Here is a 17,944-nt window from a genome sequence, read left to right as displayed (position 1 = left end):
GTCTCGGTTGAAGTTACTGCCCTGAAACTGAGGCTGGCAGAGCTATTTCAGGTCTTACTAGCTTCTGCTAAATTCCAATACCACATCCTGGAATTCCCTTAATTAGAATTTGCAAAACAGAATATTGAAAGTGGTTTATGAAACAAAAGAAGAATGAGCATATAAAATATTGGAGTCCCAAATTATTTTTCTACAATTCAAACTTTTTTTTATTAAAGTATGAATGCCTTTATGTTGCAGAATAGTTTACATACATTGGAAAGCAATAAGCGCATTTTCAAGAGGCTCATGTCCTCATCTGTAGGATCCCATGATCAATCTACATGCTGTAACACTGATCGCTCACATACATACACACACACGCACGCACACAAACATACAAAGTGTACATATTCACACACAATGGAACAGACATCTATAGCTATCTGCTTTGATTAGCTTTCTTTTAAGGCTTCTGTAAGGTGCCCTAGTGCTCCCAACTTTATCACGATTTATGAACAAGACGGTATAAAGGAGCAGCATTACCTGCAAACTTTTTATCAGCACTTGGCCTTTAATTTTTTTAAAACCAGCAAGTTACTTAAGTTAGGAATCCATTCATTCATGAACAGAAGAGGATTCTGGAAATACTACTTTTGAGTTTTGAATCAGAACAAATCATCTGCATTTAAACTTGAACCCAAAGGACCCTTGAATTTCCACTACAAAATGGCTGAGATCACTGTGATAGCTCAAACCTGGTCCTTGAAAGTAATGGGCACCAGACAAATAAACCAATACGGAAATGATTAGTGGTAGGACTAAAGTTCTCATTTCATGCCATGACTGAAGGAGGACATGTGACACAGCCTAGGGCCTTTACAATCTCTCTCTCTCTCTCAACCTTCAGCAGCAACCCTAGTTGCTGAACCAGGGATTCAAAGAGAGTGAATTCACAATCAGATTTCCCACCCTTCACCCCACTTTTTGGTATCCCTGCAGTATTAAAAAAATAATAGGGCTAAGTACAAGGTGAGTGGCTGCAGGTGTGTTAAAATGGAAAAAATGACTAAAATAAAATATATCATATGATTATAAGGTGTAAATAGAAACATCTTTCAAAAGTCAAACTGTGAAATGTGAATTAACTGTAGGCTGTCAGCCTGCTTCCCTAAAAGGTTGCAGGTAGCTATTTCAACCAGGTCAACAAGATTAGCTGTTGGCCACCAAACTGTATTCTCTCTATCCACCATTTTCTCTGTAGAAAAAGAACACACTTGCTAGTGTATTAGATACTAGCAAAATCCTAAAATGTTCTTATTGTTAGAACTGCTCAGTGGATTTCAATAAGTAAATAGAAATAATTTATCATCATTATGAAGTGAGCCTGAACAGTAAGGGCTGAAATGGAACTGGAAGATAAAATGATCAAAAAAGAAAACAAGCTTTGTCACATTTTTTAAAAAAAAAACAGCAGCAGATTTCATTGTGATGCAGTTATTATAAAGATGCATATATTTAGGGAATTTACTGAGCTTCTTGTATTTTATTTTGAAAAGCTGATCAGTCAAGTATTGGGAGTCCTATTACTCTCAAATTGAACTGTTGCTTATTCATCCATATGCTTTTATTCCCAGGGCCATTTCTACTTTTGCTTAACCATCAACAGGTTAAAGTCAGCCATCATCAGATTCCATTTCTTGAGACATTTCTTCAGATGAGCTATTTCTGTGGATCCGGCCATCACTCTTCATGCTATGGAAAGTCTTCTTAAAGGCCTCCATCATGGCATGAGCCAACTTCTTGGCTTCTAGCTTGCTTTCACACTCTACAGCGTGGCAGTCCATTTGGTAGGACAAATCGTCGTTGATCTCCCGATAAACCCAAGCAAAAATGTTTGGGCTGACATTATGGTCGGCAGTGCAGTAAGCAATACGTGCAACCTGAAAGGTATCCATGTGGACAGTGGCCTCTCCTTTGAGGTCCAGATGGTGAAGCCAAACTTGGAAAGGGCGGATTTCCAGGAGAGCATTAGATGGGAAGATGTCCTCTCTGGCAAGAGTGTGGTTCTTCCACAATTCAATGACTGGTTTCTCTGTACAACCTGACAAAAACTGCATTCCTGTTGTGGAAACTTTACCCAAATATGTAACCTGAGAAGAGAGAGGGAAAAAGAGAGAGAGAGAGGGAAAAAAAACAAAGTTTATCAATTATACACTTTTGTGTTTTTATTTTAACATCTTAAATTGTTTCTACAGAACGTCTAAAGAATCACTTCTCATCACATGTAGCTTGTTTATTCAGATCAGGCTATATTTAGCAAGGGATCTTCAAAGCTCAGCTGACATTAAATCAGTGCATTATATTTCATCACTCTCTAGTGCATGGGTGCCCAACTTGGAAGGAGGTAGGGCACCAATAGATTTAGGACAGTGAAATGTAGGACATTTAGCAGAAATGTAGGACATTTAGCAGAAATGTAGGACATTCAAGCAAAATGGAGGACACAACCAAATAAAAGCTGGAAGCATATAAATATAAATCTGTACTTAGCCATGCTCAAAATGGAGGATATTGTGGAATCCCTCCTCCTGGACAGGAAGACCGAGATGGGAGACATGTCCAGGAAAAGGAGGGAAAGTCTGGTCACCCTACTAAGCAGCAGACATCCCCTCCCTCCCTCCTTTCTTTCTTTCCATGCTTGCTTCCTTCTTCCCTTCTTTCTTTCTTAGTGTCTTTCTTTCTTTCTTTCCTCCCTACCTCTCTCCCTTCTTTCCTTCATTTTTTACTTCCTTGCTTCTCTCCTTCCCTCCCTCCCTTTTTCTTTCTTTCTTTTTTTCCTCCGATCCTTCTTTCTTCCTTTCCCTGCTCCCTCCCTTCCCTCCTTTCTTCTTTCTTTCTTTTCTCCCTCCCTCCTTCCTTTACTTTGTTCTTTATTTCCTTGCTTCTCTTTCCTCCCTTCCTCCTTTCTTCCTTTCCCTCCCTCCCTCCCTCCTTCCTTCCTTTCTTTTTTCTTTTCTTCCTCCTATCCAACCTCCTTTCTTTCTTTCTTTCTTTCTTTCTTTCTTTCTTTCTTCACTTCTTTGCTTCCTTGATTTTCTCTTTCTTTCTTTCCTTCCTTCCTTCTTTCTTTCTAGAGGAGGAGGGGAACGAGACAAGGACATCTGCACGCTGCATTGTCCTCCTCCTCCTCTGCCGAGTCGTTCACCTTTGAGCGGCCTGGGGATTTTGCCAGGTGGGCATCCTCGCTGACTCAGCAGAAAAGGAGGAGGACAACACGCTGGGCAGGTGTCCTTGTCTCTTTCCCCCATCCTCTCTTGTCTTTTCCCCCCATCGCTGGGCGAGCAACCTTGTGAGGAGGAGGAGGACGGGGGTAAGATACAAGACAACCCGCCCACCACATTGTCCTCTTCTGCCAAGCCTTTGAGTGGAAAGGCTGGTAAAAACCCCAGGCCACTCGAATGACACAGCAGAGGACAAGGAGGACAATGCAGTGGTTGGGTTGCCTTGTCTCTTTCCCCTCCTCCTCCTCTTCTGCTGAGTTGCTGACCTTTGAACGGCCTGGGGGCTTTGCCAGGCAGGCAGCCTTGCGTGGATGAGGATCCTGAATCCCAGGCCGCCCAGCAAAAAGGCACGGTGGTCTCTTCCTCCTCCTCTCCCATACACACCCCAGTGAAGACCCTGGGCCCCTTACCTTAATGAACCAAACCCCTGCCCTCTCTCACTCTTTTGCTCTCTTGCTCCCTGCCCTCCCGGTTCTACTCTGCTGCTTGCCCTGCAAAAAGCTCCTCCCTCAGGGCCTCACTCCCTCTGGAGTGAGAGGAGCTGTAAGCCTGCCCCCAGCAAAAGCTCTCCTGGAAAGTCTGGGGGAAGACTCCATTGCTCCCATCCTCCAAAGCCCTGTGCAATCAGGGAGGACTCTGGGAGCCGGGACATCCTCTTCCTCCTGACTATTTGGCCCCGGGCCTCCAGAAATCCTTTGGCAGGCCGCATCTGGCCCCCAGTTGTGCAACCCTGCTCTAGTGCATCTAAGGGCCAATCTTTCTGTCACTTTAACAATTATACTAAAAAGCTGAAGACTTAGGGCCCAGTCCAGACAGGCCAAATACGCTGTTCTAACAGCGTACTAGGGTTAAAGGACCATGCAGCAACCACATTGTCCCTAACCCTAGTACTGCGTGGTGCCGTAACAATGAATTGGCGCACTCAGTCATAACTGGCGTGGCACAAAAAGAACCCGCTTTTCGCAGGTTCTTTTTTCTCCACAGGGAAGCCATGCGGTTTGGTGCCGGCGGCTTCCCTGCGGAGGAAAAAAGGCACCGGCAAGCCTCCCTTTTTGGGAGGTCTGTACCAGGCCTTAGTTACTGAGCAGATGTGTTTCACACTTGCACTTATCAAATTTTTTTTTCCTATTTTTACTTAAGAACAAAGTATCAGAAATGGCATTGCTTCAAGGGACATTTCACTTTCCTGTTGCAACTATTTCTACCACCTTCCATTGATTGTTTCTATATCTACGAGTCCATCAACAGAGGGCACAAACTCTGTTCTTACTAGATAAGTGCCTCACGTTTTTCCTCCTGTGCCATTATTGAAATAGAACATCCCGCAAATAATCTATTGGTACATTATAACAAACAAATTATTGGTGTAGCATAAGAACTACAGCAATTTTAGTAGGCTGCCAGTTTGGTGTAGCAGTTTGAGTTTGACTAGGACTCCTGGTGTCCACAGTTTGAATCCCTACAGCCATGAAAACCCACTGGGTGACCTTGGGCTGGTTATTCTCTCTGAGCCCCAGAGGAGGACTATGTCAAAACTTCTCTGAACAAATTTTGCCAGGAAAATCCTATGATAGGCTTGTCGTAGTGCCACTATAAGTCACAAACAACTTGAAGGCATAACAAAAACAGCAACTTGCACAACTAATTATGAAATATTGTGCATGTTTCTTCAAAAGTATTCCCACTGCATTCAGTGGAACTTACTCTTAATTATTAGGACCTAAGATCCAAAACACACTGCAGAAAAATCCAATCTGAGACTGCTTTAACTGCACTGGCCCAGTGCTAGGAAATCCTCAGAATTGTAGTTTAGTGTGGCACCAGAGCTCTCCTGACAGAGAAAGCTAAATGTTTTCAGTATTTCCTAGCACTGAGCCAGGGTAGTTAAAGCAGTCTCAAACTGAATTATTTGTGCAGTGTGTTTTGGACTTCTGAGCAGAGATGCAAATTTGAGGGATAAATCCAATTTTAGTCCCATCTAGAGGCCTATTGAACTCAATGGAACTTTATAGAAATGGTGATAAATAAGGGGCTGTAGGATGCCGCCCCTTTCTTAGCAGGATCAGGGCTACGGCAACCTCATGCTGCAATCCTGATCTGGCCTTTTGAGGGTGCAAAAAGGAGCTACAAAAAGCAGCTCCTTTTTGTACCCCCAAAAGGGTGCCATAGCCGCGTTGCCGTGGCTATACAGTGCTCCTTCAGCACTGCGTCATATGGATGCAGTGCCGAAGGAGCACCATGATGCTGTGCACCATGTGGAGTGGCGCATGGCATCAGGGCACCCTGGGAGTCGGAGTTGGGTGTGCATTGTGAGGACGCTATGCCCTGACTCCGCGCCCCTGCCAACTGTTATGACCAGTATATACAGGGCCTGAGTCCCCATCATTTCTTTTTGAGACTAGCATTCATTTACCCTGCCCCCTGCCTGAGTGTCCCTGGTTCAAATCTTACTTCCAGCATTAAGTTGAAGCCACACCGTAAGAAAAACAATGGCGCGCACGCACTGCACTGCCGCTGTGTGCACGTGCCCCCTTGTTTCCAATGTGACGCGAGCATACGTGGATTCCCCCTTACGCATGGGGATCTGGAATGGATCCCCTGCGTAAGGGGAGGGCCCACTTTACATCTCTGTTGTTGTTGCACCTTTGGAGAGGTGTTGTTTTTTTCCTCTCCTAAATGAACAGGGAGTGAAAAGAAGCCAGGAAAGTGTATACAAAAAGGGGAAAACAAGTGCAAGGCATGCAGGTGCATGCATGGTCAAGAACTAGGTTTAACCTTTGAAAGAAAAATGTGAGCTGGCACCAATCTCTAATACTAATTTTTTAGAAAAAATATTTTAGTGCAGAGAGGAAGAACAAGTGGCCTTTAATATACTGTTGGCCTGTAACTCCCGTCAGCTGCAGCTTTCCTAGCCAATGATGAGGGGTTATGAGAGCTGAATATCAAGCACATGTGAAGGGTCCCATGTCCCTATTTTAATGAAAATTTAAGGTAACAAAAAGCAGTATCATTTTAAGTAGTCAAACATCTTGTGCCAACCCTAAGTTACATAAGCCCAGGGCTGTGGCAGCTCCTGGTTATTATTTGGCAGGCTACATGGGATTGAACCAGACATGGCACTTACTAACATTACATTATGTAAAGGACAGCCCTGGAGAAGCCTGAGCAGCCTTAACATCACAGGAAAAGAGGAAGGTAATTCTTTTTGTGCTTGCCATAGTCTGATGAAAGTTAATTCTCTTCTCCTGCATTTTGAGAAAAGTTTCCCTTCCCCAGAAATGCAAATAGCACCTTTGGAGAGGTGATCGTTATCAGATCACAGCAGGAAAAGGGGAAAAAATGCAATTTTAAATGGAGAGAAAAGTTATTGCCAGTTGCATTCTTGTTATCAGAGTTATGTGTACTTTGACCCATATGTTCTCTCTTTTCCTGGGTTCTGCTCTACCTACACTCAAGCATTTTAAAAAAGCCCCAACATAATAGTAGTTTTCAAGAGTCATCTGTTTACATCAGGCAAAACTGTAAATACTGTGTAATGAACAAGAACTCAGCATGAAAACAACCCTCTGTGTTTCTGCAGGAGTTATAACTTCTGTTGGTGTCACAACAGAGACCCAAATGTGTGTGTAACTAAATATTAAACTTGGAGAGCATTACTGTATATTCACCACGGCACACTCATTGCTTGACACATCCCGCCTCCAATGAAATCTCAAAATAGAAAGCCATAAGTTGTCTTCCAAAAATATTCATGGTATGTACTCTTGTCTCACAATCATCATTCCTATATATTCATTAATTTTTGTCAGGGAGGGGAATACTATAGTTGCAATAGTTAAAGCTGTTAACGAAGATCAGGGACCTTTACATCATATTGTTCATCCAAGGAGATTAACCTCCCTATAGTATTACAGTAGTACTTAAAAGCTCTAGCAGCTGTTTAAGCAAACTGGATACATCTCCCCTTCCTGTCCCTTCTGAGCAATATCCTAAAAGTCCGAGGGTCAGTAGGCATTGGAAACCATTGTTGTAGAATATAAGGTAACAATAAAAAGCCTATGTCCACAAACAAAAGTAATTTTTATAGATCAGTTCTAATAAACTTCATACTTCCACAATTATTATTTAAAAATGCACACTGCACCCCTCTTCCACACACACACAAACACCCTCTCTAAAGTCAATGACAATTACTCCCTTGACCAAGGGCATATGAGATTTTGCTTTCAGAAGATTTCTCTACCCACAAATTTGGAAACATGTAAAGCTTAAAACACTGACTTGTTTTGAAAAAGTAGACTCAAACTGAGCATAAAAACATCTGACATTGTCAGAAACCCTGGTGGGAGAAAAATGCTTTGATGATGATCAACACATTAGCAATTCTTGTGGAGGACACCTGCCCAAAATGGGGCTGATCAACTGGAACAGAACTCAGAAGATTAAACAAATACAAAACAAAACCTATGGCCTTTTGGTTCTCATCAGCTTCATGGTTCTTTGCAAAAAGCTTTCAGAACTAAGTTTCAGTGACTATGGAGAGAAAATCATCTCCCTGGCATGCACATTTACCTTTGAGATTGCACTATGTACCCTAATATGCAGAGAATAATAAGGATGCCATGACAGAGAAAGCAATTTGCCCTTCATACAACAAATAGCAGCATTTATATAGTTGCTATATTATAGCACTTCTCAAGCTAAGCACTTCACATACATTGTGGCAGCAATCCTTCTAGTGCCCTTATAATAAAATACATGTTCTATAATAATGAAAGAGGATGTATATATGTGTGTTTCTCTGTCTGTCTTTCTCTGCTATAGCTCCAAGAATGTAATACCTACACTTTGATACTAGACTCTGGGGCAGTGCATCTCCAGGTGATTTGTTTTTTTTTTTTAATGGATTAATTAATTTTAATTAACTATGATTTTTCTGTGGTCTGCAGGAACATCTTCAGTCATTAGATACCAGTAAGTAAACCTCATATATAAGTCAAGAGCATGGTGTAGTGGTTTCAGTGTTGAACTACGACTCTGAAGACCAGGGTTCAAATCCCAGGTCAGCCATGGAAACCCACTTGGTGACCTTTGGCAAGTCACAGTCTGTTAACCTCACAAGATGCCAATGGCAAACCCCTCAGAAGAAACTAGTCAAGAAAATCCCATGCCTTAAGGTTGCCATAAATCAGAAACTACTTGAAGGCACACAACAACAACAGAGACACAGCTAGAAGCAGGACTCAGGGACTCAATTCCCTATAGGGTCTCTCCATCTCTATATGATGATGCTTCTATGCTATGGTCTCTGAACTCTTTGAACAGTTCAGAAAGAGAAAGGAAGACTTTTAGCAAGTGGCTGGTAGAAAGAGTAAGTGCAAAGACCAAACAAGCATGTGTGAAGGGGGAAGGAAAGAGCACGTGCATTGATAGAGTTGTAAAATTTCCAGAAACACTGAGGCTGGAAGAGGGGGTGGATAGTATCAGAACCCTTTACAGATTGAACCACTTTGTAACTTTAGGGATATAAAATATATTACCTATTTTGCATCTATAAGTCAAAAAATTTAAGCCCCAAAATGGGCTTCAAAATCCTAGATTGACATATATACTGTTCAGGTCAATACGGTAATACTTCTCCGTGAGCCTTGGGAAAGCTGTGGAGAAGGGAGGGAGGAGACAGAGGAGAGAAATCGGGGGTCTGTGTCCCCCTTTTTGCAAGCCATCAGCCTTGGGGAAAGTTGTGGGGAAAGGAGGGAAATCAGAGGGTTGTGTCCACATTTTGCATGCCCAGACTGTGACCCTTGGGAGAGGTCAAGAGAGGGAGAATGAAGGAGCGAAGTGGTGTCCCCCCCCCCTTCATTTAGATCCTTTGTTACATGCCCCTGAGTTTGACCCTCGACTTATCCATGGGTCATATCAAAATCCATGATTTTGCCCCTAAAACCTGCACTTGACTTATATATGAGGTTTACTTACACACGAGTATATATGGTATCTATACTTCTTTTTGGTCTAAAATGATCATTTTTAGTATGTCAAAAGAATAGTTATTTAGACAATAATTAGAAATTGATTTTTAAAGTTCCCCCCCTCAGAAATGCTGCTACAAGGTCTTGATCAAAGAGTAATCTCTTTGGTTTGGAAGCTTATAAGAGGGAAATGCAATAAAAACAAAAGAAAGCATCAGCATTAGCAAAGAAGATGAAATTATTTTGTATCCTTTACTCCTTCAGTGTACCAAGCAATCCTAAAGCATTCCTTCTTATTAATGGAACTAAGAAAGGAAACCAGGACAGGAAATTCAATGTACACTGTACAACGTTTTACACAGAAAAGCCTTCCTGTCATGTAATTTTTAGAAATAATTCAGAGACAGTAATTATACATACATATGAACATTTTATTAACCTGCCTAAAGAAAATATTCCATAATCCATTTTCTCAAGTTTCATTTTTCTAATTTTCCAGGCTTCAGGAAAAAACCATGAATTTAAAAAAAAAAAATTCCCAGTGTCTTCACATCTTTATACAGGAGCAGAGAAGTGATAGAAAAACACATAAGAGGTGGGACTGAGGAGTTTTAAGCCATGTGTAGTTTGTACTTCTGCTAAGACATAAGTATATGGCATTGCAGCATGGTGTAGTGGCTTGACCATTGGATTATTACTCTGAAGAACCCCATTCAGCCATGGAAAACCACTGGGTGACTTTGGGTGTGTCACACATTCTCAGCCCAGAAAACTCCATGACAGGTTCACTTTAGGGTCGCCATAAGTCAGAAATGACTGGAAGGCACACAATAACAACTACAAATTATTATTCATATGTTGCATATGGGTTGCCTTGACTGAAAGTAACCTAAGACTGAAAGTGACTTACTGAGCACTACTTCCTCTACTAGTTATCAACATTTTCAGTCCTAAGACTATTATTTGGATGTTCTTTTATTTTGTTCTCTGGTCAAACTACGCACACCCCTTTTTTGCTTTTTTTTATTGGAGATAGGTAATGTGAAGGCTGGATACAGCCACACTCTGCCAATCTCCCTTTCTCTTCCAAAAAGGATGAATAACCTCGTCTGAAAACTTTTAGTCATGATTATTTGCTTTTTCAATTTGGTGCAAAAATGCTTATTTTTCAAAACCACAACCAGACTTCTTGCCATATCTCTCTATCCCCTGCCATATTTGGCCTTTTGGAAGCCTGTGAAGCTCCTGGAAAGTTCAAGGGGCAGAAAACTGGCCTCTGGATATAGCACAGTTATCCATTCCTTCTCTACAATAAATATATATGGTCCAATCCAGAGTTTAGGTAATTAAGGTATAAAAATAGATTAAGGATTGAAGGTTTAAACTCTCCTACCTGCATGTGCTGGTCCCAATCTGGATTTTATTCTGAAGTAGAAGAGATAGTGATCTTAAACTGCAAACTACATGTTTAACATTTAGTATGTTGATTGATTCTGTTTTCTTCTAAGCAGGATCTCACCATCCCTTTCCTTTTTCCTTATTACTTTCTCATACAAATCTTAACCAAGCAAAAAGGGGAAAATCGGGTTGTGTGCTTCTAGAATGGCCAGTGTCAGGGCTAGTTGTGGTCCAGTTGATGGTGAATCCAAATGCATTAGCTGAGCAAAGACCACTGATCAATAATATTTTGGAGTGAGATCAAGGAACTTGTGACCCCTAATTCACATTCCTCTCTTGTATACTATACAAGCTCTATTAAAGTGCATTTTATTCAACTTGACTGAAAATAGCTTAAGTGAATAATGAAATCTTCCTTCATTCCTCAAAGGTCTAGCACTGCAGTAATTTAAAACTTCAGTTGAACATTTAGACACACAGTTTAGGCATCCAAAGAAAAGGAAGAAGCAAAGTTACCAAAAGAAAGTGAACATGATGATGCACTACAATACAATAAATTACATAATCCACAAAACAGTGATAACTTTACTGAGCCAACCAAAATGCACAAAATACACCATGCAAGCTTTCAAAGCTTCATTGGGTTCTTCATCAGGCAAAGATGTTAAAAATCATGCAGGAGAAAAAACGTGATCATGTTACATTACAGTCCTAGGCCTACATTTCATCTAAGATGCTATTTCTGTTGCCAGTTAAGATGGTCTGGAGGGATCTCAATGCAGGCAGAGGTCATGCCCCTTCAGCCATGTGGGGATAAGTACAAAGGGCAGTAAATGACAGGTTATAAAATTTCAACTCCATTAGTAACAGAAAGTAACACCAAAAATAACAGCAAATATAGGACATCTAAGTGTAAACTATTTTCAGTTATTCACCCTGTGCAACGGGAAAAAAAATTGGGGACAGTTGGGAAATGTTGAACTAATTGACAACTATAGGCCAATATCTCTTTTGAACTTAGATTACAAAATATTTGCTTCGATACTGGCCGATAGGCTTAAACAAATCCTGACACAATGGATACAAAAAGATCAAGCAGGGTTTCTTCCAGAACGCCACATTAAAAACAATACAAGGATATTAATGAATATAATCGAACATTATGAAATCCATAAAGGGAAAAAATTAGGCATTATCCTGCTGGATTTAGAGAAGGCATTCAACATTGCGAACTGTTTTTTCTTGAAAGAGGTGTTAAAACAATCTGAAATCGGAGAAAGGTTTTCAAAATGGGTTAGCATGATATATACAAGTCAACATACTCAGGTGTTAATAAACGGCGAGAGATCTGAAAAATGTGAAATAAATAAAGGAACCCGACAAGATTGCCCTTTGTCGCCACTCTTATTCATAATGATGATCGAAGTTATACTTAAAAGAATAAGGGAAAATGACCAAATTCAAGGATTACAAATTAAAAATCATCAGTATAAGTTAAAAGCTTTTGCAGACGATATAGTTCTATTTGTAGATAATCCCATTAATAATATTGTTAAAGTTGAAGCAACCTTAGCAAAAGCATTTAATATGGCAGGATTCAAGATAAGTAAACAGAAAAGTGGTATTCTGATAAAAAATATGTCTAAGTTAGAGGAAGAGGAACTAAAGAAGAAAACAGACTTAAAAATTGTGTATAAAGCAAACTATTTGGGAATTACCATTACAAACAAGAACTCTGAATTAATAGAAAATAACTACACTGCAACATGGGAGAAAGTGAAAAATAACTTGAAAAAATGGAAGACCCTGCAGTTATCAATATTAGGGAGAATAGCCCTAATTTGAATGTATGTACTCCCAAAAATGATTTTTTTTATTTCAGACCATTCCGGTTATAACATCCAACAAAGTTTTTAAATTGTGGAATAAAGACATTTGTGAGTTTATCTGGCAGGGGAAATTTCATTAGGAGACAGAATGCTTATTTGGAGAGGCAAAGTCCCCATTTGCCCCCCCCCCCCCCCCGCACTTGATATACCCCTCAACCTTATGTATGGCTACAAAGAATGAGTCACATGAATATGATTCTAACTTGCTTCTGAAAAGAAAGGCCTAGCTCTGTACCTCCTTCTAAACAGATACCTCCTTTTAAAGAGGTGTGGTTCTTTGAGAGACAAAGGCGGGTTACAGAACGCCCGTTTGGGGCGGCCTGCACTCGTCCTTTTCCCTGCTGTATCAAGGCCTCAGATGCCAGACCGGCAGCCTCCCATGCCCCGATCCGCCGCTTTGCAGGCCACGGGGAAGCGGCAAAAGGCCGCTTCCCTGCAGACTGGAAAGGAGTGTCCTTGGGGCTTCAAGCCCCAAGGACACCCGGCGACGGCGGGGAGGAGGAGAAAGGGGCTGCTTGGGCCTTTTCTCCTCTGCATTGCTGGGCGCAGCCATGTAAAGGCTGCGCTCAGTGACGCAAACCCCAGAAGGAGCTCCGTTTGGGAGCTCCTTCTTGCGCCGCGGAAAGGGTGTTCTAGGCGCCCTTGTGCGGTGCAAAGACGTCACATCCGCGCCGCCTCGTTTGGAGGCGGCGCGGTGGTGATGTCGTAATGGCGGCGGCCGTGTGGAACGGCTGCCGCCATTTTGTACGGACTGGGTCCGAATTAGGGTTAGGGACGTAGTTATTTTCTAACCCTAATACGGACCCAGTCCGTATTTTCAGGCCCGTCTGTAACGGGCCAAAGTTAGAACCATAAGCAAGTTACTGCATTTTATGAAAAAGCAGATGCTAGCTTTAGATGCTCTTCCATACATTACTCAGTCATGTTTTCACAAACATTATCTCATATTCTCTCTCTCTCTCTCTCTCTCTCTCTCTATATATATATATATATATATATATTTTTTTTCTAAAAAGTAGAACTGATTTCATAATCACAAGCACCTAAGAAACATCACAGAAAAGCCACAAGGCTATAATAATTGAAAAAGTAAAGTAAAACAAAAGCTCTATGGAGCTTTCTGAGGATAGAGAAACTCATTCTGCCCAAAGAAGGCAAACACACCCAAGACTGGAAGTGACCAAAAGCCAGTTTAGATAATGGGAAATGGTGGATACACTTTGGATTTTTCTTCCTCTTTTTGGTTCCAGAATACACATTAAGTGCTTTTGACCTTATTTAGGCCTGGTACAGACTGGCGCCGGCCTGGGGCTGATTTTAGGGCTCAGGAGAGCAGAGCATTGACATGCTCCTGAGCCCTACTGCGTGGCACGGGTGCCATCATGGCTCGCCCCTGTCCATATGGGGGCCGCCATGATGATGTCTGCACAGTGCAGCGTCCAAACGGCACAGCGCCACACATACATCATTGTTGAATGCCCTGGGTGCATTCCAGAAAGCCCCTTTATATTGAAACTTACATTGACAACCTGAAATGTTTAGGCAAGTTCAGGACCAACAGGCAGAATTCATCTTTTTAAAAAATACATAAATAAAATGTTTTTGGGATACATTTTGCAGTATACTTGGTGTAAAATAAATGTTAATGATACTAGGTGCTACTACTCAAATATTTGGTTCATTTACATCAACTCAGACAGCTGGGAAAATTTCCTAGATTTATATATTTTTCTCTTGGACATAATCCAGTTTATAAATCCTAGTCATTCTGTTCTGGAGCATGGCCAATCTCGATTTTAGTTTGATATGAGTGATCAGTGAAGTCTCTCACTGTCTTCAATAGACTTAGATTAATTTAGTAGTTCTTAGTAAAATCTGCTGATATCTTTCATATGATATAGGAAATTGGTAGTGGTGGGGAACCTCCACACCATTTTATTAAATTTTAGTAATAAAGGGGCTTTTACTATCTCACTATTCTCCAGGTACAACAGTATGCAGTTTTATTACATCTTGTAGTAGCTGAAGATCTCCATATCATTTTTCATAGTTTGTAAAATGAAGGTATCCTACAGAACTTTTTTGGCATACTATAACTGTCTATATTCTTCCCGCCCTTTCTCCTGTCAAATGGGGATTTCTATCCAAATCTTTTCTCCACTGGCAAGCTTTTGCAATGAGCTCAAGCACAGCTGCAGTTTCAGCTATTAATAGTTATTAGGTGTATGTGAACATGCTAACCTTTGGGGGAAAACACAATCCATTTCAAAGACAAATTCAGCTCCCACTGTGAGTACTGGAACTGAATATCAATATTTGACTCAAGGTGTAATCTACAGAAAACAGCAGCACCTAGAGTTTCTCCATCAGAGGAGATGAAAAAGCTATTTGGTTTGCCGAGATAATCAGGATAAAAAGTTTCACCTTAATGAAATCAATGGAAATTTGTTACTACTTTAATTCAAAGTTGGCTTTTCCTTGTGTGCTGAGTTCATAAAAGGTTACTTTACAACAGTGAGCAGCATACTTTCCTGCAAATATTCTGCAGGAAGAGAATGGGAAGATAATACGTATGCAGTACTGCAATGGCCTGGTGTGGGTTCGCCTCAAGTGAGCGAAGCTGGGGGATGAGAAAACAGTTCACTAGTGGGAATTTGACTACCTGGTGTATGCAACATTACTTTCCAATATTCTTAACCCCTATAATGCACAATAATAAGATATTATGGGCATTCTAGCCCAGAACATTTGGAAGAGATGGAGTTTATGTAGGCCTCTCCGTGCAGGCAATAAATGTCCTCTTACTAATATCTTCAACAAGGCCTAACATTGGGGGAAATATATCTACTTGGAGGTTGTCTCCTCCAGTAACTTTGGAAGGGCTTAGTAAGTTGTATGTTATGGTTTTGACTAACAGTTGTTGTTGTGTTGCCTTCAAGTTTTCTGAAGAAAGAAGGGATACTTTTTTTAAAACTAATTTGCCATCCTGTTCCATAAATCTCTATTTGTGCTACAGCTTGGCCACCAATGGAACCAAACATTCTTTTGTTTGTTTTTCCTAAGCAACAAAACAAAGAATTCTTAAAAGTAACTGCAACATATAGACATTCACACTGAATTTATAAAGTACTGCTTGGAGTGACTGTGTATTAAAAACTTCATTGGGTACAACAGGTACAACACTTTGTTAACTCAGACATGAGCATACCTGGGAGCATGAAGGTCCACACTGGCTGATGTTGGATGTTGCTAAGGCCATTGTGCCTTGATGTAGCTGCCATTTTGGATTACTAGGAGTGACATCACATCACATCACTCCTGGCAGCCTTTTGAATTATTGAGGGATACCTTGCTGATTCAGAAAGCATATTGTATTTGAATATATTTTAAAATATTTTTGGACAAAAATGTTTTTAAGGAGAGATTTGGAAATTTTAAGTGGGAATCAGTGGGTTCCTCTGTGCTAAGCAAAACTGATAGTACTGTACAGTAGTATAACTGGTCAGAGGATCTGGTCTCTTGCCAAGCTGGATGTAATAGCAGAAGATGCCTGCTGATATGACTACCAAATTATTTTAATATTCTCTTGTTGTTTTACCAAGCTTAATTATTATGTTTTAGCTCTTTTTAAAAAAGTAGCTTTGTTTTTGCAAATGATATTGAAAGCAAAATGAGTTGTGACTCATTATATAAACAGATTACTAAAATAAAATGTAAATATTTCAAACAGGTGAACAACAACAACAGCTGGACAAGACAAATATATTTTGATCTACAGGACTACTGAGGGGGCAGAGGCAGGATTAGTCCATTCATCCCTAGTGCACCTGCCCATTGGCACTATTTGGTGGTGGATAAAGACACAGAAGCAAGCATACATATGGGATCTGAATGCTTTCCTAGCAAAGGGGTGTATCATCCTGAAGGACTGTGGCCCTAATCATTTAAAGTACATCTCCACTTAGTATTACGCTGTTTAAAACAGCAAGGATCATTGCTACATTTTGTAGCATTCTGAGCCCTTATTCATGAGACTTGCCTCATCTACACACATTACTTGCACAGAGGATTTTCGATTGCAACAAACCTGTCCTTAATTCAATGAAATATTTTATAATCTATGCTCCTTTTTATCACTTCTTCCCACTAGTTTATTTTTATGTTAATCTACATTCCTCAGACAAGGTAGTATGGGTTTATTTTCAGCAGCTGTGAATTTTTAACTGAATTTAGAAGTGTTAATTTCTTAGCCTATTACAAGATTAACGACTGGTTGGCTTTCTAATGGTGCCCAGCTCAATGCATCTCACCCTGTAATCACACTGGGAGGGGAAAACTTTGCAGAATGGAACAAAGGCTGTAATTTATTTAGGCAAACTCTTGTTCATTCCACTGATCTAAATGTTGGTTGTCCTTGCTGACTAATTAGCTGAGCTATCATTTGAGAAAATACTCCTTCCCTTAAATCGAGAAATGGTACACAAACAGCAATTTACAAGGTTTGTACATATTACATTACACAAGAACAGTTGCCCCATGAAGTTTGGAACAAAAAGCTTTCACAGCTATTAGTCTGGCTCCTCAGCAAAAGCCTGTCTGGTGTGGGAGACCCTACCTACCATTAGCATAAGCTGTTGCTTCATAAAGCCACCGCTAGAGAAAGGTAATGCCATTGTGAGGTTCCTTTGGTACCTTCTGTATAAGTATGGAAGCTTAGGAAAAACAGTGGATCTTTGTGCCACTTAAGATTCTGGTAAGGACAGGATGTGCCTCAGACCAACCTTATTAATCATCTCTCAGTTGATCAAATTCAAAGGTATAGCCATGTTAGTCTGGAAAAACAGTATGCAAAGGGATCTTGTAGCACCTTTGAGACTAACTGAAAGAAAGAAGCTGGTAGCATGAACTTTTGTAGACTTCAGCCTACTTCCTCAGCTGCATGTTTTATAAAAACTCATGCTACCAACTTATTTCTTTCAGATAGCCTCAAAGGTGCTACAAGACCTCTCATTGATGATTTCTTAAGAAGACACTTGTGTCTCAACAAAGTCAAGCAGTATCAGTATCTCTGAAATGCTAAGACACTTCACAAAGATTAAAAAACACTCTACAAAATGAAGTTTAAAGCAAAAGAAAAACAAAGCAAAAAAGCCTGCCTTCAACTGAAGTAGGTTACCAAAGAGATAAAGTTCAGTCTAGCAGTTCTGAATATCTCCTTCGTGGTTCAATATGAGATGACAGCATTCAAAGTTTTAAGTGCTTAAATAAAAAGGGAGGCAAACTGAGTTGGGAAAATGTCCCAGTTTATGTTTGTTCAAAGTTATATTTTAAGAGTTAGAAGCTGATGTCAAAGTCAGTTCAAAGGCTTTTATTGACTCCTGAAATTTGTCCTATAAAATAAACCACTTCTACATGATCAAAA

The 17,944-nt window shown here is 40.5% G+C and overlaps 1 protein-coding gene across 3 annotated transcripts in view; it reads right to left on the bottom strand.

Moving 5' to 3' along the window:
* Positions 1-208: 208 nt before the first annotated feature.
* PID1 (phosphotyrosine interaction domain containing 1) overlaps positions 209-17,944 on the bottom strand; it is a 138,615-nt gene continuing 120,879 nt past the window's right edge. For all 3 annotated transcript variants that reach the window (XM_089509157.1, XM_089509156.1, XM_089509158.1), the window contains exon 3: positions 209-2,132. In XM_089509157.1, the coding sequence (XP_089365283.1) occupies positions 1,656-2,132 (477 nt within the window). In that variant the 3' untranslated portion in view covers positions 209-1,655. The remainder of the gene's footprint in view (positions 2,133-17,944) is intronic.

This window comes from Sceloporus occidentalis, unplaced genomic scaffold (assembly GCF_023333645.1).
Source record: "Sceloporus occidentalis isolate IW3139 unplaced genomic scaffold, rSceOcc1.0.p SCAF_2, whole genome shotgun sequence".
Taxonomy (NCBI): domain Eukaryota; kingdom Metazoa; phylum Chordata; class Lepidosauria; order Squamata; family Phrynosomatidae; genus Sceloporus; species Sceloporus occidentalis.
The sequence above is the reverse complement of the archived record's forward strand: the minus strand, read 5'-3'. Positions and strand labels throughout refer to the sequence as shown.